The sequence below is a fragment of the Saccostrea cucullata genome, unplaced genomic scaffold, assembly GCF_032062105.1.
Source record: "Saccostrea cucullata isolate Sc308-1 unplaced genomic scaffold, CSIRO_AGI_Scuc_v1 ctg92, whole genome shotgun sequence".
In the NCBI taxonomy this organism is placed as follows: Eukaryota; Metazoa; Mollusca; class Bivalvia; order Ostreida; family Ostreidae; genus Saccostrea; species Saccostrea cuccullata.
The window spans coordinates 159,375-184,627 of record NW_026928448.1 but is presented as its reverse complement, the minus strand read 5'-3'; the positions used below and the strand labels follow the sequence as shown (position 1 = coordinate 184,627).

The window sequence follows — 25,253 nt, the reverse complement described above, 5'->3', positions numbered from 1 at the left end:
GTATTTCTCTGTTTTTCTTATTCAATTGTACTGAAGAGCTGCATAAAAATGTCAATGATAATAAAAAAAGGGAGGAACAGAACAAATTATTTTTATTTTTCGTAAAAGTAATATTCTTTAACAAAAATGGAATTTCTTTCAAAGGTAATAAAAAGAATAGCCCGTAAAACAAAAACAGATAAATAAGAAAAGGAAGAGTCAATTTAGGACACTTAACTGGAAAGAATTCCTAAACAAAAAAGTATTATTATATGTTGAACTTCCCTAATTTTAAACGGAAAATGTTATATATAATTTCCAAGAAATCCATGTATTTTAAGAGTGAAAAAAACTTGCAAGAAAGTAAAGTGAAAACAAACAATTTTAAATATAGAAAATCAGAAATTAAATTCTATTTATAAACTTTCCTCTATATAATTTACTTCCAAACTTTCTTACAAATTCTAGGAATTGTCCATATAAATATTCATGTTGAATGAAAAAATAGTGAAGCAGCCGAAATAAAACTATAGGTACTGTGAGCAATGAGCTCACTAAATGATACCCCGTCTCCCAAATGAATATAAGGGCAGTGTCCATGTTTTGCTATGGAAAATCCAAAATATGTGTCGGAACAAAAAGTAAAATAAAAGGTGCACAATAGTAATATGTAATAAAGATTCTGTGAAAGTTTAATCAAATTTCATTGAGTGGTATGAGTGGAATTGGGGATAAGAGATGGGGTACCCCAAAGCGTAACAGTCGGACGGACGGACATACCGATTACTATATACCCTCCCGCTTGAATTCAATTATTATTCATTGATGAAGTACATGACTTGTGTGCATTATTTTAGCATTCTCGTGTTATATATGTACATGTATTTCTCTGTTTTTCTTATTCAATTGTATTGATGAGCTGCATAAAAATGTCAAAGATAATAAAAAAGGAAGAACTTAACAAATTATTCTTATTTTTCGCTGAAGTTTTTTATTATTAGAAGTAATATGAAGTAATATGATTTACCTATAATGGAATTTCTTTTAAAGGTAATAAAACAATAGCCGGTAAAACAAAAACAGATAAATAAGAAAAGGAAGAGTTAATTAAAGACATTTTACTGGAAAGAATTCGTACCCCCACCCCCCTCCAAAAAAATTTATTATATTTTGAATTTCCCTAATTGTAAACTGAAAAGGTTAGTATATATGATTTCCAGGAATTTGATATATCTTAAGAATGAAATAAACTTACAAGGTACGTAAAGCACAAACAAACAATTTTTTTAAGGAAATAACAATCTATTAATAAATTTTCCTAGTATATAAATTTACTTCCAAAATTTCTTAATAGTCCTAGGAATTTCCCATACAAATATTCATGTAAAATGAATAAATAATGAAAGTCACAGAAAGGAAAAAGGGCAAGAAAATTAGTACTTACCTAGCAGTATCCTCCGAGGTCCATGTGTCGTTATTCTAAAATCATCGTGTCTGTTTTGTTAATAAATTGGAAATACTGTTTTATAAGCAATGCATTGGTTAAAACTATTTTCTCTATAATTTAGAATGGGGGGTTGGAAAAAAAATTATGCTTTGAATATGTCTCCCGCCGCTTGAAAAGTGGAGGTGGGTATATACATGTACAAAGTAGTGATCGCGATGTCAGTCCTCCTGTACGTCCGTCCGTCTGTTGCGTTTTGGGGTACCCATCTCTTATCCACAACTCCTTTCATATACGTATACCATTGAATGAAAAATGAAATGAGACTTACACTGAATCTCTGTAACATAGTGCCATTGTGACCTCCTATTTTACTGTTTTGATCCGACATGTATATTATATATCGGTTTCCCGTAGCAAAACATTGGCACTGTCATTCTTTCTATAATATTAAAGGGTATCTATCTCTTTTCCGCATCTTCTCCTATGAAATATATAATATAAAAACAAAACGCAACGACAACGAGAAGAGAAACAGCCGAAAAAAAAAGTTTTTCGCTACATTTGCGAAATTATCAAATGTTTATATAGCATTTTTCTGATGGTTTGTAGGTCTTGATCAAGTATAAAAAATGAGCTCGAGAAAACAAAAGCTTTTAAAAAAAGATTTTTCACATTTTTTGTTTCTCGATCAATGTAATATGAATTAAAAAAAAAATCAAACATCACAATAAAACCACGTGGTGCATGTGTTAATCTTTTTGCTCACTATTGTCTACTGCAATCATAGCAAATATTCTATCAGATAAACCGCTCACTTATCTAATGTTAAAACAACTCCAGCTGTACAGCATTCAAATTTAAATACATGTAACAGGATGAACAACAAAAGTAAGTTGACGTTTGTTTCTAATTAAAAAAAATCTGAGAGAGAGAGAGAACTTAGTAGCTTAATGTAATTAAACATGCTTAATGAAATTTATATGTTTTGAACGTTCATTAATCTTTTTATTCTCTTTTTTCAGATGATAATAGTATTGTTCTCTACTTTGCCGATGACGGCGAAAGTATATGTGATTTTATCCTCGCATCTTTGGATAAATTTAAATATACAGTTCGTAAGCACAATATCTGCATTAGACGACCCCCCGAAGAAAGCAAGGTGTTTATTCTTGTTTTAACACCTGAAATGTTAGAAGAACTTGAAATTCGCCCTAAGCATTTTCTGAAGAAAATAGCATCAGGATCTGTTAATCAAGCTTTAATACATCATGACGTCATCGATGTTAAAAATAGCAACACAAGACGAGTCTTGGAGTATCAGTGCCCGGACAGTCTTAGCTGGAAATGCCTTAGTACAGGGAAAAACGACGAGGAGTTCAAAATGACATGTTTTCAGATTTTTGCTTTGATAGATACGAATTTCAAAGCATTTCAAGTTCCTACTCTGGTTAATTTCAAACTGACACCGAAAGAGATTTGGACGGTAGGAGAGTATTACTTTTACATTGTATTTTTGATTTGTCTGAAGAAATTTTTATTTATCATCACCAGCAACTCTATGTTTTTATTTCCCGGACGGTATCAATATTTAAGCCTTAGATTATTTGACATGTAAAAAATACAGTGCTTGATAAATATATTGATTTTTAATTTTTTTTAAAAAATCTTACAGGCCAAAGACGATGTCATTATCACCTTTAAGAAAACAATGAACGGCAAGAATATGAGCGTCCGTCTGAGACACCAATGTGGTCTTTCTAATACAGTGCAATGTTTAAAACTAAATGAAACCGCTTACAAATTCAACCCAGAAGGTAATATGGCACTCTAGTAACTCTTTCAGATTATTTAAAACTGTACAGTTACTGTAAAGTAACCTTCTCCCATTTATTTTTGCACCCTCATCATTAGATCTTAAAGAAAAATTAAATTATAAGGGTACACTTTTTACGATTATAACATCATTTTTTGGGATGTCAAGATTTTAATTTGATATTTCCTTAATATTATCAATAAACTATGCCATACTGTAAATGCATCTTTTCCGCGTAAGATTAAATTAAACGTCATGTAAACAGTCACAATATTTTTGCAGATATTTGTCACAGCGTTATAACATCCATAATTATTTTAAATTAGCAATCTATTATTTATACCTTTGATTTTAAGTAGCATTAAATTTTTATCTAGCAGAATAATGAAGCCTCTAGAAAAAGCGTATTTTCAGTATTTAAAATAATCCTTTTGAACGACACTATATTATATATAATGTGGCACTATAAACAAAAGACTATTTTAAAAGTACTGTAGAAACAAGAAGTGTTTGTGAAACACTATGCGCCCGGCGGCAACAAAGTTCGGAAAAGCTATTTTTAGCATTAAGGTCACAGTCAAGGTCACAAGGTCATTGACCTTGGTGTCATTCGAAAGAGCTTGATTGATTGGTGTATGCGTACTAAATATGAAATCTCAATCTCTCATGGTTCAAAAGTTATAGTGAGGGTTCAGAAAAGCTATTTTTAGCATATAGGTCACAGTCAAGGTCATTGACCTTGGTATCATTTGAAAGAACCTGATTAGTGAAATATGCAAACTAAATATGACAAAAGTATATCATATATAATGTGGCACTATAAACAAAAGACTTAATAAGGGCATTTTAACAGTTATGGTGAAGGTTAAAGTTCGAGACAAACAAACAAACGGACAAACAAACAAACAGACAGACAGACAGGACAAAAACAATATACGCCCTGGATCTATCGAAAATTCATAGATGAATGCTAAACTGTTATATTACACTACATATGTAGGATCAAGAAAATTTTCTTACTCTAATTTAAGGAATGCCGGAGGGAGAAGTTTTAGTGGAGGTTCTGGTTGACGACTCATCTTTGGGAAAAACGTCATTTACAATTCGGCCTAAAATGCAGCTACTCTCAGATCTCTTAGATGACGTCATAAACCCCATCGATTTTATCTGTAAAGCAATGAAAACTGAAAACCCCGAAGCTTTAGATCTGATTTTAAGTGAGAAATTCTCCAACTTCAAAACTCATACTATTCCACTTACCGGTCTAGAAAACTTGAATCAAGAGGAAAATTCGAAAATATTTGGTGGGTATACATATATGCAAAAAATGTATAGGAAGTGAAAAAGCAATTAAGAACATGAAATAATGAAAAAAAGTTTAAATTTTCAAAAATGTAAAATTAGAAGGCATTTGCAATTTTAAAAACGAATGATTTTAAATTTTAAAATTTCATTGTTGTTATATCAGCCGATGCATCAGATTCCGAACTTCCCACTATCCTCCATTTTGGTGCCAAATACGGTTTACATCGGTTCTGCGAGACGTTGATGAAATATCCTGGTTATAAGGCCGCTAGGTTGATAAAAAACAAAGATGACAGAACTCCAAGTGAGATTGCTCTACTTGCAGGTCATTGTTCTCTTTCAGAGCAAATTCAGGTTGGTAAAATTAAAAAGCAGAAAAACAAGAAACATGTACGTTTTAGACACAGTCCTAAAGCGCTTTAGGTCTATGTTTAAGAGAATCATATTTTCTCTATCTGTGTTAACTTCTTATTTTATTTAATGTATTTACAGAATACAGAGTGTGTGTCTGATTATGAAGAAATAAGTGAGTAGATTTTGATCATTTTGCTCTTTTGTGGGTGTAAACACCATTGTTACTTTAATAACACAAATTTTGATTTAAACTTACATTTCATTATATGAAAGTTTTTGATAAGTTTTAATGAATATTTAAGCTTTCATAAAAAAACGTCTTTGCAAACCCAACATGATCTGCTTTGAAGGAAAGGTCTATGATTTTAGCAGAATATTTCTGAGAATCGCAGAATTCTCTTCACGTAGTTATTCATTGTCTGTTGCTATAGTCCTATTCTTTCAAGGTATAAAACATTTGTTTACAATCACACATATCAAGAACACATTTGAATAACAGATAATTTCTGACAAATAACTTTTGAGTCAAATTTTATGTACTTTGCTTCACTCAAGTATTCTATCTACATGTATAATACCTTCACCTGTAAAAAAAATAAAATTGATTTACTTGGTAAATCACTGCTGTTGTGCATTGTTTGAATACATTACAATTTGACAATGAATTGTATCACCATTATGTTGCACATACCTTAATCAAACATATATTGTACATATACCATTTTTCTTATCAAACTTGATGATATAATATTCCATCAATATTTACGCTTTTGTCACTTATATGTATATATGTAAACTGTACGAAGTGGGATCAAATATTTATAAATATTTATATTTATATCAATGAAAAAGGGGATTTTTCTTGATTTGAAAAAAAAATCACCTTGGTTATCTGCTTTATATACACGATATAAGTCTCACTGACCTTCACAGAGTATCTTATTATAATTTCCTTAATCATAGCTAATGCAAGCCTCCAAACCATCGAAGGGTAAAACACTCCACATAATGTACTTATAATAAAAGTTGTATACCTAGAAACCCTCTCATAAGGAAGGTAAGCCAGTGAGAAGGGTTAAACAGAAATCCCTTTCAAGTTTGTGCCCTTTTTAAAGGTTTTTATAGGAGCACATTTTAAGCTTATTTCTCAGTTACAGGAATCAGTTAGGAAAGCTTCAAGCATAAATGTTTGAAAAAACAACAAAGTTAAATCTAGAGGTATTGTGATCCCTGCCTTCTATTGATTATAATGGCAAAGTCTGTATTTTTCTCTGGTATATTCAAAATAAGTGCCATATCAAAAAGTAAAATAGGAGATGCATAATGGTACTATGCAATAAAGATACTCAGTATGTGAATTTTATTATTGGTAAAAGAGGAGTTGCGGATAAAAGGTGGGTTACCCTCAATAGTATAGAAAGAATGGCAGTGTAAATGGTTTTCCGTTGGAAACCAAAGGAAAAATTGTGTCGGATCAAAAAGTAAACATAAAATGTGCATAATGGGCCAATGGCACTGTGTGACAAAGATTCTGTCACTTCTGTGAAATTTTCATTTAATTTTTAATTAAGTTGTATGAGAGGCATTGCGGAAAAGAGATTAGTACCCTAAAGCTAATTCCTGTTAAATAAGCTGAATATCATGGCATTGAACTTACTTGCTATGTTTGGATTCCTTTATAAAGGAGCTAGAAGTTTGGAGAAAATAACTGTTCAATATGAATTTTTAACTCCAGGGTTTTTTTATGAGCTGTATTTTTAAAGATTAACACTGTTAGCCCTATACTAGGCTATATTAAATTTATTCAATGGCTAAATATTAAATCCAAATTCCATATGCTGCTGTTTATATTACTGTTTTGATTTTTAAAAATAAAAATCTTTTCGCATTTGTATTATTCATGCGATGTCCTATTCATAGTAAAGGAAACGTATTACCAACAATTAAATTTAAACAATTATTACAACCAGCGTTATAATGTCTGCTTATTGGCTCAAGTAAAACAAAATGTACGGGTTATGTTTCTCCCAGAGTTTGGACAAATATGTGTGATCATATTCAATATAATCATTTATAAATATTTTCAGATATTGCATTAGAAGAAACAGACTCGGACTATCTGACCTTTCCCATGGAAGAAGAAGGTATTTATTTCAAAATTCTGATCAATTTTAATGTTATTTTATCTGTCAAGATTTAAACTTCCCAACATGCGTGGTTTTTTAAGTCACTTAAAAAGATAAAATGACATTAACTGATCATGATTCTGATATAAATTCAGTGCATACACGAGTTGGCTGGCCAGTAATACAATATATCTGTAATTACGGTATTTATTAAGTGATTCAGCGTAAATCAGAAAACCTATCAAATTTCTTCTTGACTGGTCACAATTTATTTACTTCCTTCTCTTACTGAACGCTGTTTTCTTACACTAAACTAAATAGATGTATCGTGGTATCTACGTACTTAACCTGAGACAAGTGAAATATTTTTTTTCAATCTTGTGTATGATTCGGAGATCCTTGCTGACTTTAAGTACACGTGCACACTTTTCCTGTGTGAAAGCTCATGCAATTTTTTTTTTACATAAATATTCTTAAAAGGTGTTCCTTTTTTTCAAACAGAAAATACATGCACAGTGAAACGACTTGAAGTAAGCATGTTTAAACATTCTATCATTCTATTAATTCAAATCAAATCATTTTTGTAAAAGCAGATTTTAAAAAGAAAGAAATATAGTTAAGTCAGTAGATAAAAAAGAATAACTAACGTAATGATTAAATACATTCTTACAGTTTCAAAGAGAAATCCAGGCACCGTCCCTACCACCTAAATGTCCTGAAAGAGGTATTGATTTTAAAATATATATATATCAAGAAAACATTAATCTGAAATAAATTTAAAACAGCAGTATTTCATTTCCTTACCTACAGACAGTGGCGTCCACGGTAGCACTGACAGTGGATCTGGGGGCAGTATGAGGAGGGGTGCTGATAGCTTGTCTGGAGGCAGTTTGAGGAGCAGTGGGTCGGGGGGTAGCTTGAAAAAAATGTCCGAGAGTAGCTTAAGAAGTGGCAATAATGGCTCCAGAAGTAGCTTACAAAGAAGTGCCAGTACTGAGTCGGGGGATAGCTTTAGAAGTCGCGTAAGTAAACTAAAGAAGAAACATTCGGCTGATAACAATGGAAAGTCGGGTGATCTTTAGATATATGTAAATTAAAATGCTTTCTTCTTCGATAGATCATTTAACGTAAGATATTATTTGACCATAGTAACATAATTATTTTAAAAAAAATTGTCGTGAAAAATGTCTGTTATATATTAAGCTATTTAAATCTTTTCTACCTTATTGTTCAACCATTCTTACAGAATAAATACATTTGTTTCTACTTAGCTCTTGTTTTTCTCAAACAACTTTCTATTTTACAGACTGCAAGTCGACTAAGTCTTCTCGAGAACGAGGCTTTGTCACTTCCGGGAAATTTTACTGATAATTGGTCTTGATTCTAACATGCCGGAGAACATCGAACATGATCATAAAAAACTATAATTGATATCTCTCCAATAGACTTTTATATATGTGCTCTTGACCTGAAAATGCAGTATCGCAGTGTATAAACATTGCTAAATAGATTAATATGCACTGTCATAATTTTGTACATACAACTTGTTAGGCTTAAACTCGAATTGATTTTCGAAAATCAAAGTTAACAATGAGTGTAGCCAAGCACAGAACGTGAGATTCGATATTTTTTTTTCCCTTGAGGTTTCCTTATTGGGTGTATTTCGTGTACTAATGAGGAAAGTAGAGATATTTATATCCGTTCATCCAAAGAAAGTTATACAGGAAATGCGTTTGGGTGAATATTGTGATCTTTCCACCTTCTTCATTATTATAATTCATCTTCCTTCTTTTCACAGGCTACATCTGTACATTACATGATCATTTATTGGTGTGTACATATTCAATTCAACTTGACATTTTTTTTCTCATATATGTATATATAACAGTTACATATATATCTATTAATTATGATATTTATTTGGAGTAATAATGAGATGTTAATTTGTTGACACAGGTGTTTCCAAAAAATAGTTCTTTATTTCTGGCTTACATTTTCTCGGAAACCATGTTTATGTGGAAAATATTTATAAAAAAATTTTATTTAAAGATAAAAGTGTATTTAAATTGAGCACAGAGTTCTTAAATTATTGCAGAACTCTGATGATAAATACACATATTTTCCTTATGTTTTTTCAACTATATCAAATAATTAAAAAAAAAACATTTATATTCGCGTATTTGATCTTTGATTAGCTTTACTTCCCGAAAAACCAAAACATGCAGATGAATATTAACGCTGAAATTTAGGCTATGTATCCATCTCTTCCTTATCATTTTAAAATTGTTAATGATTTTTCATTGTAATCCTTTCCATCATTTAAGCGTCCTTTTTATCTCTCTCAGGAAGCAATTTTGTCCATTTACTTTCCGAGTAGTAGATCAGTATACTTCCTCAAGAGTTAGATAAAGTTGTTTTCTGCTTTTGAAAAAAATACATTCGATGACTTTGATGTGAACATTGTAAATAAAGTGTTTGCGTGGATGCAATGTAGGATTTTATGTGCATATTTTAAAGCATTCGGTTGTAGCATTCTGATCTGATCCTGTTATCAATCATATTAAAAAAGAAAGTCCTCCTTATTTCACATAGCAATTATAATATACAGAAATGTTCTATCTTAATATCACACATATTTTTATGTACTTTTAAGACATCAAAATATGATATTTTTGCCTGATAATTTTAAGAAACAAAATCTACTGACGAATAATATTTTATCAATGCATAGGAAAAGAAAAGACATAATTTTATATTATTTTTCAGACACCAAAAACTCAACTGGTAAAAAAACAATATCCATTTTATTTTTTTTTAAAATTAGGACAACGAATAAATGTTATCAGGTGAAGTCTAGATCCTGGTGCGTAAGCGAGTAATTAATCTTTTAAATTTGTCTTATAATTTGTTTGTAGTCCTTTTCACACGAAACTTAAAAGACTATTCGTCCGTTTCTGCCAAGAAAACATTACAAGATTTGAATGATTGATCACATTTAGATATAAAGACATCATGTGAGTTGCAATTAATTAACTCTCACGTGAATTTTATTTTCTGAAAGAAAGCCAAATAGTGCATTGATTCAGGATGTAAATTCGACCTAACATAACGCATGTGGTTAAGATCATGTTTCGTAATTGGATATGTTTTGTCTTCATTATATACATTTTAACCTCAGAACAGTCGGGTCCTACAGCAAGAAGAAAATTTAAAAATGCGCAGTATTGAACAAAACAAGCCAGTAAGGGGCCAAAGTTTAACGGTGAAATAAAAAATATATTGCTTTATTTTAAAAAATTTCAAATCTATTATTTAACCATGTCTATCATCTATTTTATAAGTGGTAAAAAATTAACTATTATAAAAGTTTGTAATATCAATATAGATCATTTTTATCATTGGTAAGATCCATCTACGAAAACCTGCCATCTTCAACTTATGATAAATCTTGAATCAAAAAGGGAAGTTTGAAACCTCTGCTACTTAAAGGTGATTTAATCATTTTTGCATTACATGTACATGTAGAGAGGAAGTCAAGCCCGTTAGAGGAAAAATCAACCCATCCCCACCCTCCAGATTTGTTTTCCTGAAAATCAAACCCATTAATGTTAAAGCTTGTCTTCCAAGAAATGGTTTCTCGCTTTAAACTGCCTACTCTGCTTCATTGAGCACCTTCCTCAATGAACCGAGTTCATAAATTATTTCCTTGATATAATTAAAACACACTTAATCAAAGTTTAATATGTATGCTCGATCGCGACTCTATACTGGATCGTATTTAATAAAAACATATCATATCAATAAATGTTTTAATGAAAGCATTTATAGTAAGGGTCCTAGATAATGCGTTCGAAAACATCTACATCTGCATCATTTGTCGATTTAAAAGCACACGTAGCTCTTCCTATTCGAATTTTATCTGTATATTTTTTGTCATTTACGTGAAACACTCTTGTTAAATCTTTAAAACAAATCAAGTGTAGAACTGATAATGGGAAAATTTACCTTTTAAAAGAAAATAAGTTACGTTTACAAAGTTAACTTCCCGCTTCATTGTTCACATTTTATCTTATTCCAAGCGTCCAGGTAATTATTGAATTTGATTTATATTGACATATAATTATTATTAGTCAAGTCAGCAATACAGTTCTTTTTTCTTTTGAATTTATATACGGTATTTTTATACCCTTCGGTGTAATACTTGATTATGAGATGAACTTGACTCCGATCACAAAAAAAATCACAAATACTCTCTTAAAATCAATCAATGAATAAGTGTAATTAATGATTGAATCATATATGTATTTTTTTCTACAGATATTTTAACTCGGATACATGTTGAGTAGTCCGTGGTTTCTGATTTCTGATGGTGTCCAAGTCAATCTGGCATCATGCGTTATCAACAGTAGTAGAAAAAACCAGAGTTCTGTACCAGTTTTTATTTAAGGGCCTCCCCATAGCGAATCCCTGACAGGAGGCCCAGAGAATGACGTCACCATTTGAAAATAAAGTGACCAGAATTTACTAGAACTTATCAATCACATAACAGTTGACATGGCATGGTTGCAAACACCAATACGAACAGCAACAACACCTTCAGCAACAACAACAAAACAAAAATAACGACAACATCAATAACAAAAACGTAACTACCACTAACAACAACAGCAACAGAATCACCATACACCACCAACATCACTACCGCCACTACAAACCAAAAAAATGATCATGCACTAACCATCATCAACAACAGCACCAACGAAAACAACATGACTACTACGATCACCACCAGCGACAACGACACACTTTCTCCATGTTGTTGTGTTTGTGGCAGTGCTTAATGTATTGTTGATTTTTGTGGTTGTGCATGGTAGTGATGTTTCTTGGTGTTTGTGCATGGTGTGGCGATCTTGGTGGTGCATGGTGAAGTTGTAGTTAGAGGTGCTTGTCGTTTTCGTTGCTGTTTTTAGTATTTTATTTCTTGCTGATTGTGGTGTTGATATTTATGGTACATGCATATGATGTAGTGATGTTGGTGTTTGGTGTTAATGTTGATTTTGGTGCATGATGAGGTTGTTTTTGCCGATGTTGTTGCACTTTTTTCTCAAATGATGACGTCATTCTCTGCGCCGCCTAGTTACCGCCAGGAAGGCACTATGGAGAAGCGCTATAGTAAATATTGGCGCAGAAACCTGTTTTTTCCACAACAGATAAAAGGGACTCTATATTAACATATAGTACAAGGGGTATACGCTCTTAAAAAGAAGGAGGCCAGTATATTTTTTGGTCTGGGTTTTTCTTGCTTTTATAAATAAATACATAATTATTGGGGGTATCCCCCAACTAGATATGTTTAGGGTATTGACAACTTAAATTCATTTTAAATTTAATCTCACCCACGAAGCTGTTCAATGATTTTTAAATTCTCCGTAGATATTGAATTTAAACCCATTTATAATTACAGTGCATAGTATTGTATTGAAAAAGTGGCATTTACCAGTTCTGGCGTTGAAATAAGATCTGTTATATCTCCCTTCTTCTTTTCTCTCCAATAATATTTTCAAACCTCTTCTTCTCCCGTTATATTTCTCTTTGACTCTTTCATCATATCTCCGCCCTTTTTCTTCTTATTAAATTATTTAATATATGTCCCTCCCTAATATTTATGTCTTATTTCTCCCTAAATCTTCCTTTTCTTCATTATATACCCCCTTCTCTTCTCTCATTTTAACCCCCTCGATCCTTCTTCGCCTACAGTGTAATTCTTAGTATACCTTCCCCCCTTTTCTGCTCTCTCATTTCTTCTCTCCCCCCCTAGTTTTATAAACTACTGATATTGAATTGAAAGATTTGACGTAAAAACTAGATATTTTTTTTCATTTACTCATGTAATGGTTGATGGATTGTATACTGTTTAACGTCCCTCTCCAGAATATTTCACTGATATGGAGACGTCACATTGCCGGTGAAGGGCTGCAAATTTAGGCCTATGCTCGGCATTTACGGCCCTTGAGCCCCGGGAGGGATCTTTATCGTGCCACACCTGCTGTGACATGGGGCCTCGGTTTATACGGTCTCATCCGAAGGACCGCCCCATTTAGTCGCCTTTTACGACAAGCAAGGGGGTATTAAGGGGTGTGTTCCCATTTCGCCTTAACTGTTAAATACAGGTAAGAAAAAGTTAAAAAGTACTAAGGCGAAATGGGAATTTTAGTATTTGTAAATATTGCTAAGTTGATATAAAAACTTAAATGATGAAAATTTTTAGATTGAATTTGACAATTATTGGGAATTTATGAATACTGTGAATGAAATAATATGTCTAATACCCAAAATACTTTATGCTAAATATATTAAATCTTCATCACCTTAATTCACCTGAGATCTTACTAAGGCGAAATGGGAATGCTAAATTTTACAGTTAAGGCGAGATGGGAACAAACCGTATTAAGGACCTATTCTAACCCGGATCCCCACGGGGCCTCATGTAATGAATATACTTTACATAAGGCCTCATGTAATGAATATACTTTACATGAGGCCTCATGTAATGAATATACTACATCTGTAGTATCTACCTTTCATATACATGTAAGTGTTGGTCAACATTTATTCTCAGTTTTATCTTCATAAACATCATCAAAACTAATGCAGGAAGTTGCTGTAAATGTAAATATAAATTTCATAGGCTGAACAACAACTTTTACAAATATACGTATATCTTATTTACTAGTGACTCCCTTCTAAATAAGGCATTTTCCCTTTTGTTGCTTGTTTACTTGCTTACGTTAAGTGCCCGCGCTATAGAACATATGTACGGGAAGGACCCTAGCTTGTGAATATTTGCCAAAAAAATCTATTAAACCCTACATATAGATCTTTTTTTTTTTTAAACTTTTCCTTGTTTTCATTAATTTTGAAATGCCATTGAGGAGGAAAACTTAAGACGTATGAGATTGTTTTCGTAACAGTTTTTATTATTAAGATTAAAATAACAGTAACACATGTGTTGCAAGCCTCCTGCAACAATATCACTTTTAAGTAGTATTTGCATTTGATTTTTCAAACATGAACGTATGTACATTATTACTAATTACAACTCTCAAAAAATGTCACAGAAAATAAAAAAAATGACTGAATTCACATGTAAATGGGGTAATGCAATTAATCATTAAAACGTTGTCATGAATACTGCAAAAGTTAATGCGTTGTAGAAAAAAGACAAAAAATCGATATGGACATAAACAGACAGAATGAATGAAATTTACAACATATGTACAAGTAAAAATAATTAGACAAATACTAAACAAATTGACTCATTTCTGCATGCATTGCATATTTACATTTTAAAAAAGTATAAATATAGACAAAAATGTCTTTTTTAAAATTGCAAAATGTTGTTTGTAAAAATATTGCACTTTTTGAGATTTGTAGAATGACTGTATGTTATTTTCTTTTTGTAGGAAGTTCCAACAATTGTAGATTTTTGTCCTTCTTCATTTTATCAATTCTCACTGATTTTCTCCTCTGAAATGAACAGAAAAGTTTACGTTGTAACTCAACTTTCCTTGACTATATAATCATAATAATAATAATAGTAATGAAGTTTGTAAGTTACAGTCCTTTCTTGTGTGTTCTGATTAACACTACGAAATGTATTTATATCCAGGAAGTTTAATTAATGTACCGGAAGAGGAAGTAAATCTAATCCTACTGAGATAAATATCAAATTGTTTCCGGTATCTGAGATATCTGTATTTGTCTACTCTCAAAAAGACAAAAAAGGCTTTTTCTTATCTCTCATTGTGATTTCTCTTAAAAAATGGGGAGGGGGGGGAATAAAGGTGCATAGTCTTGTCGTTACTGCTCTCAATCCATTTTTTGTTCTTTCCTTATTGGGGAAGACATGCTTACAATGCTTGAATAAGTTGTGAAGTGTTGGAAAAAAAGATGCCAAAATGTTCTCACCACATCGTTTCTATTGTCTTTATTTTTTCCTCCAAAGAGTGTTTTCTTGGGCTTTCTCTGTCTAACTGGCTCATCAGGCTGATCCTAAAATGAATGTTAATTTTGATTACATTCTGAAAAACTTTAATGTCTAATCTTTACACAACAGAATATTATGTAATTAAATGAGACGTAATTTTTTTTGTTTTCAAAGCTATTGTTTTCTTGGAAGTGAAGGAAACAGAATTTTTATATATAACTCATGTACTGCAAAGACAGCAAATTTTAGTCACACGTAATCTGTGTTTAACCCTGTTTGGGAATTTTTAAGGAAAGCGATCATGTTTTGTTTTAGAATTTCCACAATTGCATTTCCTTGACATAATTTAAAAAGAAAAATTGACTGACATAGAGAAACCGGACTTTCTTTTTAGATAAAAATACATATATTTTGAACATAGTGTTTCTAGAAATATTGAATATATTGAAACATACCTCTCCAGTAACATTTTCATCTGGATTTTGACCTTCATGACCTAAGAAAATGAAAATTGGAACAATTAACAATTTAGTTTAAAATTCAAAGCATCATTTTACTTGCTTTTAAATTAAGATTTATACTAGCTAACACAAAATATATCTTGATCGGCAATCGAATTCGAAAAAAAAATGAGTCATAATTATTGATTATACTTAATAATAAATCAAATTAATGATAAAAGTAAAAACAACTTTGATGCACTTGATTATCTCGGTGAGACAGTACTTACTGGAAGAGCTAGAAGTACTAATATTAGAGTCCCTGTTTTCCTCTGAGGGTCTGGACTTTAATTGTTGTTGATTTCTCTTATGCTAAAATAAGGAAGAACACAATTATGATAGCATACTTATCATCTCTACTAAATAAACAGCTTAGGCTTAGAGAGACATAAATTAGCTGGGATTTTTTAAAACTAATAACAGATAAGCAATATATAATTAGGTTTCTGACATGGACACATTTGCATCTCTATAGAGATTGTTAAATAATGATCGACAGTTTGTAACAGATATTTTTTTCCGTGCAGTTCCTTCAATGCTTTTAAACTTCCCAACAGATGAAACATTTTTTTTTGTTATTCTTTTGAAGTTATAATACAAATTAAACAATTTTTTTCAAAATTTCAATTTTGTCGCTAAAATAACGCGGGTTATGTATTTTTTCTGCAACAGCTGCTTCCGTTAATTCCAGTAATAACAAAGAAAGCATTTTATTGTTTAAATGAACCATATGTATTGATAAGGTAGACAGGACATCCCATATTTAAAATCAGTATGAAACAAAAGCCTAACGATTGGTAACAAATAATCGATTTTGACTCTCAGCAGTTTATTATTTTAACTCTTCATTCTTCTGTTTGTTCCAATGAGCAGTAAGTTAAATCTCTTTTTATTTATCTCAGTATTTGCTAGCTCTTACTTTCTAATTAATCGAGCACCTCTTTGCTTGTCTCAATGCGATTTTGGCCTGTAAATTAAAGCCATCTCTCAATTAATGTCTGACCCACTGAAGTGTAACTTACATATTGATCTAGACTTTCTTTTATTGCTTCTGGTGGACATGACATTTTTCTTCCTCCTCCCATTTTATTTTTCAGCTTACTGAAGAATCCCTTAGACTGCTGACGCTGGTTCTTCAAGATCAAAGGAGAAGTGAACTTTAAAATTTAAGCTGACAATAAATTCAATTTATTTTCATGCAATAAAAACCAAAAACTAAACACTATAAAATATGCATTTAAGCAAAAAAAGTAGTAAAGTGTTAGAGAGTTTTGTATAAGTATCAAGATGAAGCAAATTACCATCGCCATATCATCATCTGAGCTACCCTTCCGGGAAGCACTAGCGCTTCTGTCCCTTCCTTGTCGATGAAGCACTGGGTGACCTTTCTCAAACACTGTTTCCGGCGTGCTCGGTGACAAAGGAGACCCTTGACATAGAAGATTATAGATATATTAAATTTTGTCATCGTCAACATTGTATTTGATTCAAAGCTAAAATCCAAAACAATACAAAAATAGGTCAAGGACAAAAGAAACATCACGTGAACGGAAATACCTATGCGTCCCGCAAAATGAGACCGATTATCCCCCTCTGACATGCTTCTGTTTTGATGTGAAAGGGGTAAGGCAGGATCTCCAGACCTTTTGGTTTGATGCTCTGGAATTTCTGTTATAAAAGATCAACATTTTATTACTTTATTTCTTAGCTCTCTTGGCATCGTGTAATTAGTTATCTGTATAATTTGTAAGAAAATATTGGATCAAAAAAGGAAAACTCACCAGGTGGAATAGACCAATGGTCTGAAACCTCGCGTTTTATGTTAGATGTTGGATGAAACTTATGAGATTCTGCTAGTGGTAATGAGGTTGGATGATGTTTGGGACCTGAAAGGATGGAAAATTAAAAAAATATTAACATAAAGCTAAACCCATATACCTTTATTAGTCAAATACTTAATAAGTAGAAATCCAGAAAAAAACCTCACCTGTCTTGGCTTCGCTGGGACTCATATAGTCATCTTCTGCAGACACCTGCTTGTGTAGTGTAGATTCTGGATGAGGTGGCTTGATATGAGGAGGTACCTCACTCATCGGCATGTACTCTGATCCCCTATCTGACGATTCATCGGACGTAACGCCGTACCCTGAACTGGAATCAGACGACCTCGGCTTGGGAAGAACTGCAGGAGGTTTAGACAGTGTTCTACTATTGGTTCTCTGCACTGAGCTCATGTCCATGTAAGAAGATGAAGTCGAGGCCATGTCAACATAGTCTGCTATTGTAGCGTCACTTCCGGAAGACGAGCAAGATTGAATGGAATTTCGTGAATTCGGCGAGATGCTTGAGGAGTCCAAGGTAGTGCTTGAGTCTACGGTCGTTACTGAATCTATGGTAGTTCTAGAATCCACGGAAGTCCTAGAGTCTATGGAAGTCATAGAGTCTATAGACATTCTTTCTATGGCAGGTGGAGGTCGACAAGGCAGCGGCGAGTTTTTAATCTTTGGGGGAGGTGGGGGCGGGGATTCTGATGTTTTCGATATCGGGTTGGAATTTATGTAATATTGCTGAGGGTGTTGGTGGGGTGTCGGAGGAGGCATTTGATACGTTTCGTCCTCCAATAGACTATCGACTGCTCGATGCGAGGGAGCATCTAATTAGAAAAAAATAACAAAAATATTAGCATGTATCAAATAAAATTACATTTATGTTTTAAAAAAATAAATTTAAACTTGATAATTTTTTTTTTTCACTCACACGAACTTGTATCAGAAACTTGACTATAGGCAGAAGTGTGCATGTCACTAATGCCGCTATCCTTATTTGCTGGCGAGTTTCCTACAAAAAAAGAAGGTATTTTACATTCTATCCTTATTATCTTTGGTAAGTGATTAATTTCAGCACTTGAACAAGCTTTGAAATGACAGCAAGCTATTTTTAAGCAGGCACTAACGCTTATCTCTTTGGGTTACGGTAAGCATGTCCAGTTTTTCAGCTAATTGTAGGAAGCCGCGATTTCGAGCCAACTGACCAGGTGCCTCGTCCTGAGCATTGGTCACGTGACAAAGTTTGTCCATCCCTGGAACCCGTAATAGTTCATCACAAAACGAATTTAGTCCAAACTCAGCACCAAAATGCAACAACGTGGGCCAATTGCTTCCTTCCAAATCTGCAAACATAGTTCTAGAAATTTCAATATTCGAGTTAGTGGAAGGCATCACAAGGATTAAAGGTAATTTTTATAATCTAATTTTAATTTTTATAAAAGATTAACTATGTAAATGATTTTTTTTTCATTAAATGTGAATATTCTTACGTTTTTCACCAAGATTTTCTTCTAAAGACAAACTCTTCAGGGTATCAAACATTTTAAAGTTCGAACACTTTTCCGCCAAAAACGAGTCGAGACAAGAGCGTGATATTTCAGGCAGTCTTAAAGCTTTGCATAGAACCGTTAATGGTTCTAACTCCTCATTGAGCAGCTGCTGAATTTGAGAAAGTTTATCACGTGATGCTGATTTAGATGACGGTTCAATTCGAATTGTCTCTACATTCCTCCTCTTTGTTGTCACTATTTTGAGGCCATGTGTCTTATCGAAATCATCTGTATTTGAGAAAAAAATGTCATTAGCATACAAAATTGAAAAAAAAATTAAAGATATTTAAAATATTAAATACATTATTTTAAAAATATTAAAGGTATTTTTTAAAGGAGTTTAGAATAAGATATCAGGGCAGTAGTGCTCATAATTCTTTTGGATTTTTTTTTTAAAAGAAACCATGTGTATTTTTACCTATTATATCAAGTTTCAACCTATACTTTATAGAAATTTATAAGCATTTAAACATCGATCGTGGCAGTTTAAGTGATTGTTCAATAAATGATTTAAAATAAACAGCACTTTATTCAATTTCAAATATCATCTTTCAGTCAATAGAGCGCAAAGTTTTTCACAAAGAAGAAGTAGTAGTAGTATATAATGTTGGCATCATTGAAAGATAACAGGTGGTTTTATATAAAGGGCCTCATTCTCCTTTAACAATACTGCGCAATTTAATTTTGTAAATTCGTTCATTTTTTACATACATCATACTATTGTTTCGACGTCTACCAATGTGACCTTGTGTATTTTTTATTAACTTCCACAGGGGCTGACTCAATGCGGAAGTATTTGAGGGGAAGAAAAAGCGATAAGAAAAAATAAGGTTGGTATTGTTCATCACGAATAAACCTTTTCAACCCAAACCGGTCACTTTCAGTCGGGCATGAAAGGTTATAATGTGTCATTCATTATTAGATTTCAGTACCAGCTTAATCTTAGTGCAAGGGAAACCCAATACAGAAAATATTTTCCTTTACTTCGTGTAGTGTCAAATACAGGTTAAATGCTAGTTTTTAAGATATCTTTACACATTCTTCCAATACATTTTCATCTTTTTTGCTTTTCTTCCTCTTTCGTGTTAGTGTTGCACTTGTTTTAATTAGATAATCATGCTGTCTACTAAGGCATGTCTGCTTTCTGTTGCACGAAAACCTGAGATGTTGATAAGGTAAAATTGCCAATTGGTCCTGTACCTGTTAAGGAAGCTTCATATAAAGCTTTGCCCAGGTATTTGCTTTGAACGCAAGTATCAGGTCTATTTTCGTCCTGTACGAGAATATTTTCCTCGTCTTTTCTTTCCATAAGTAGATATAGTTTGCTGTCCTTGAGGAAATAAAAGGGAAAAAGTAAAGTTAGGTAAATAAAGTTAAGTAAACAAAATTAGGCAAGTAAACAAAAATAAAGCAAAATATGATAACGTTATTTGATTTAACACACAACTAATAATATTAAAATAACACGCACTTATTATTCAATTAAATAAAAAAAAATCAACTTTTGGTCATATTCAAGTTTTAAATTTTGCTAATTGTGCAATAATTTACAAGAATTCAATCTGACACGCTAAAAACGAATCTTTGAGCAATCTAATCTGACTATCAGTTAGGGAGTGTAAATTGTTCATATAAAAGTAGGAAATCATACCTTATCCCTTTTTTAAACACAGAGTAAAAGTTTATCCAACATATAGTCAAATAAGTCGATACAACTTCGTTCGCACAACGTTCAATTATTTAAGTGCAATTGGTGCAAATTGTTACATCGGATCATTGCAACATGTTACTCTTATGTTTGAATCAAAAATTGGTTTGCATCAAACTTGGGTTTGAATCAAATATTGATGAGTCCAACGATAAAATTCTTGTTTTTTTTAACCTTTCTTTAACCCATATAATTATAACGAATAATTTTGTGTAGACAGATTTAAAGTTGAAAGCTTTTAGTGGTGGATCCAGAATCTCTTATAATAAATGCAATACTCTATTACAACAAATTGATTTCTTAATCCTTATATGTATATTTTTGTAACAAAATTTGTTACACCCCCTCCACAAGCAGCCACCTCTTAATCCACCATTAGCTTCTAATACAGATTCCATTAAAGAAATATAATCTATCGTGTTATCTATAAGATTTACCTTCTCGCTGTAGATGAACTTTTGCAGTTCGTTTGCCGAGGGTAATTGAAGGTTAGGTAGTAGTCTGGGGGGCGGGGGATAGTCATAATAATCGCATTCACTATCAAAACTATTGTCACTTTCTCTCGTCTTTGACAAATGACCAGGGATGGGATGGGGCTGCACAAGTTCCTCAAGAGCAACATTTCTTTCATAAAGATCTATAATTTCTACCAATAGACATCTCACTGAACTCTCGTTTGCCTCGGTTTCAAATAAAGGAAATCCCAAGATGTTTTCAGCTCCTTTTGATTTTATGGTTTCTTCAAACTCTTGTTCATCAACTCCAAGCAACACAACCAATGATTGTTTGTCCGAAAACGAGCAATAATGTTCAAAAGTTGGCAACTCCAGAAAAGCTGGGCTCACCAAGATTATGTTAGCTTTAAAGTTTTCTCGATCTTCTGATACACTAGAAGCCTCAATATCTTGGACACGAATGTCGTATGCTTTTTCTCCCAATTTTGTCTTCAGGAAATTTGCCCATGGGCCACAGTCTTCCGACACAAAATATAGTGCCACCGCTTCAATCATGGTGCATATCTATAGTAAGAATAAAACACAACTTAAATCCAAACATGAATTCACAAATCACACACACACATTTACTGTCTTCTCGTGACTCTAACAATGATTCATCTGTAGCGTAGTGAAAAATATATACACATATACATATAGAATATCGAAATAATTCCTGCTCTGCAGGAAATTCAAGCGAGCAAGATCTGGCATTTTGTAAAGGGGTCCATTGATAATTAAATCAACTAGGGGGAAGTTTTTCAAAGTATCTCTCGATAACATTAAAGCTTAAAGTTAGTTTGTATCTCATCCACACACCTACCTAAATAATACATAATTAAAGATGTACACATGTGAAGACTAAAGTAGTATATATATGTAACATACTTATGGAGACTCTGAATAATAAAGGCTCATTGAGAGTTGGCGAAACAATTTATAAGTCCCATCCTTCTTACGCATCCCTCCATATAAGTATCTCGTTATTATGACTGTTCACAGACAACTCCATTAATATTTGTTTTTATCTAGGAGATCGCACTACAATATTATTACATGCTGGATGATTGCGGTCATTTATGACCCCCCTCTGACCAAACCATAGACGGTCATGGTTTCTCGCTTCGTTGAATTTATCTCTTATTGATCTGCTGGAAATTTACTTAATGTAGTTTTAAATTCTTACAGCATGATTTATCTTTTACATGCTAGTAGACACAATGAGGGAAAGGCTTGGTTCAATGCGTATTTCGTCTCTTTATATTAAACAAACAGTTACGTGAATAAAAAATATATATGAAACCTTTGTGTTAATTGTTCTTAAGAACGCAATTCAAGTTGTTTAAATCCCTCAAAAAGAGACTATTTATAAGATCCAATATATTAGAAGTGCAAAAATCTCATCTCCTTAGACTAATATTTTTTTCTGCAGAAATGTTACCTGATGTTTATAATTTCAAGATTTGGGAAGATGAAGGGAGATTGGGGAGGGGTAATGGAAAAACACAATGGCATTGTTTCATTCTAATTCTTTCATTTAATACGTTTAATAGTCATCAATATGTACATTTAAAATGCACACCTGAAGTTGCATCCTAGTAGACGTTTAGAAAGTTTTAATATCCTAAAAACTGAAAGGTATTAAGTAAACTGCACCGTAACAACAGACACTTACCTATTTCGATTCACAATTGAGTTAATTTTTCTCGTCTTGATGAGAATCCTTGTATATATTTTTTTAACTGTCCACACACATCCGTTCCGATTGAACATACACAATGTTTTGTCTCATCTGTCTAGAAATCCACTCTTAAGAATAAAACTTCCTTGTTTTAATCCAATACCTGGCTTAAAATTCTATTTATATCAACCAGGTAAAGGCATGGGAAAACCCAAGTCCGTTCGCCGATCTAGTATAATTTTAACCGAATACGTAAACATTTATATAGGTTATTTATAGACAATGCTGGATAATGTTGAAATTTTGCCAACTTTACATACTCTATTTATATTCACAACTTTTCCACTAATAATAATAAATCCCATAATATGAAGAACAACTGTAATTTTATCTTTGTCAAACAATGTAAAAAAGATTGTATATAAAATATTTTATGAAACATAAAATTTTATTTTCAAAATAAGTTTCGGAAAAACCCGTACGCGTTGAAAATGAAATGATTTAAACACGATTTAAAGTCCCGCGTTCATCCTTGATTAACGTAAGCTAATGCTCCTGTGACCATCATCAATAGGAAATTGATCATCATTAGAAATGTAATTAACACGGGGAAATGTGATATTAGCATGAACCAGGAACAGTTAAAGACGTGAGAAAAGATATCTCCTGGGGTATGAGGGAAGAAGATATACGATTTTTTTTTTTTGAAATTCACTTTATAATCATGCTTTGTCCTCGTGACATATTGGAATAACATTCTATATGTATGTGATGATCACATGTAATACCGGTACACTGTATATCGTGAAGGAATGAAATAAAGGGATAAAAAAGAATGAGACATCAAGAAAATTTCATCATTTTTATTTGTAGTTTGCATTTATGAAACATATGATAAAATTTTCATTGTGAGGTTTAAAATGAGTATTAAATTGCAGATTTTGTTTTAAAAAATTAAATTACATGTGAAATTCATTCATATTTAAAAAAAAGTGTTGAGAAACAAAAAAATTTATACGCTGTTTTCTTCATACTTCAATCCTTCTCTCAGTTGTTCCAATAATTTTTAAATCAGAAAAAAATAAATGAATATGGCAAAATTAGAAAAAAAAACAAATCGTTGCAAAAATGCGATGAAAAGTAAAAAAAGTTAGTTTAAGTTAACCGTTAAATTAATTTAAAAAACAAACAAAAACAATATGTTCCCCAACTTCGTTTGGGGAACATAACAAAAGTAACCTTCGCCCCTTGTATTAAACGTTTTGCGCTAAGTTAAAAAGGCAAAAACAGTTCCGACAAAAAGGCACTTACGTAAACATGTACATGTAAGTTTCTTTCTCTCTCTCACTCTCTCTCTCTCTTTCTCACACCAGATCTTTCCCTTTCTTCGTTATAATGAATACATTCATTGTTTTAACAATCAGTAAGATCGTTTATCAATGGTATGCGGGTGTAAAAATGCAGGGCTGCGTCAGTAGAGACGAGCGGTTACCCGCGGGTTTTTTCAATTTTATTATTTTTATGTGTACGAAGTATCCACACGACTACGCCTGCATAATCACAAACTATTTAAAATAAGGAATTTAAATAGCAGCATGGTGAACTTGTGAACACGGTATGGAAGTTCAATAACATGTTTCATTGATTAAATGACACATCTCAAGACTTCAATGAAAATGCTGTATGATTTTCATGAAGCAGTGAATTATTACATCAAGTAATGAATAGAAGTGACACAAAAATCTGAAATAAATAAATAGATAAATAAATAAAATATATCATACATTTGTAGCAAAATAAAAATTCCTTTTAAAGCATGGATTTCCGTAAATACAGAGTTAAAAAAAAGTCTTCAGTTGGAGTCGAATGAGGTCGATTGTTAAAAATTTTAAGTATTTCACTTTTCTTGGAGCTGTAGCTATTTTTACGTCAAATAAAATGGACGATGCATAAAATCTAATTAACAACACAATGTACATGATTCTTTCACTGAATTCTTAGTGAAATTAATATATTCTAAGAAATTATATTGAAAGTGAACACAAAAATACAGGAATTTTTAGTCATTTAATATAAAAAAAGGGCGCCAGTAAAAGAATGGATATTATAGAAACCTTATTATCGATAATAATAGAAACAAACACTTACATCACTTTGAAAATATTACATTTTAGTGTATTACATGCATGACATATTGTTATTTATTTGGAGAAGAATTCTTTTGATTGAAAAATTTTATAAATATGTTCAAAACATTACAATATAAAATACACAAAATTCGCCCAGTATAGTTTTGTTTAAGAAATTATACTAGTATTAAAACGAAAATTTCCCTGTATACAGTACTAGAATACAATGGGATAATAGACAGTAAATGTTGAATATTACGTAATACCATGCAAATAGCTAAATCAAAAATTATGCAAAATTTATATCCAAAATTCAAATCATAGAATACAATGTCATGTAAAAACGAAAAAAAA

The 25,253-nt window shown here is 32.0% G+C and overlaps 2 protein-coding genes across 4 annotated transcripts; one reads left to right on the top strand and one right to left on the bottom strand.

Annotated features, from left to right (window-relative positions):
• The first annotated feature begins 2,222 nt into the window (after nt 1-2,222).
• On the top strand, nt 2,223-9,548 carry LOC134277602 (uncharacterized). Its single transcript, XM_062759924.1, has 11 exons — nt 2,223-2,314; nt 2,449-2,909; nt 3,099-3,240; nt 4,271-4,543; nt 4,708-4,898; nt 5,037-5,070; nt 6,986-7,042; nt 7,526-7,554; nt 7,697-7,748; nt 7,835-8,046; nt 8,331-9,548. The coding sequence occupies exons 1-11, from the start codon at nt 2,302-2,304 to the stop codon at nt 8,403-8,405; spliced, it is 1,539 nt and encodes a 512-aa protein (XP_062615908.1). The 5' UTR covers nt 2,223-2,301; the 3' UTR covers nt 8,406-9,548.
• A 4,432-nt stretch (nt 9,549-13,980) lies between these two features.
• LOC134277611 (uncharacterized) lies at nt 13,981-23,019 on the bottom strand. Of its 3 annotated transcripts, none has more exons than XM_062759936.1 (15): nt 22,765-23,019; nt 21,033-21,614; nt 20,088-20,217; nt 18,828-19,115; nt 18,465-18,680; nt 18,269-18,349; nt 17,499-18,164; nt 17,293-17,397; nt 17,069-17,179; nt 16,813-16,940; nt 16,534-16,644; nt 15,742-15,823; nt 15,467-15,507; nt 14,993-15,076; nt 13,981-14,551 (listed from the first exon to the last, which is right to left on the bottom strand). In XM_062759936.1, the coding sequence occupies exons 2-15, from the start codon at nt 21,603-21,605 to the stop codon at nt 14,471-14,473; spliced, it is 2,697 nt and encodes an 898-aa protein (XP_062615920.1). In that variant the 5' UTR covers nt 21,606-21,614; nt 22,765-23,019; the 3' UTR covers nt 13,981-14,470. The 3 variants fall into 3 exon arrangements, with proteins under 3 accessions (XP_062615920.1, XP_062615922.1, XP_062615921.1); XM_062759938.1 differs by lacking the exon at nt 22,765-23,019 and adding an exon at nt 21,802-21,963; XM_062759937.1 differs by lacking the exon at nt 22,765-23,019 and having other exon boundaries at nt 21,033-21,790.
• Nucleotides 23,020-25,253: the final 2,234 nt, after the last annotated feature.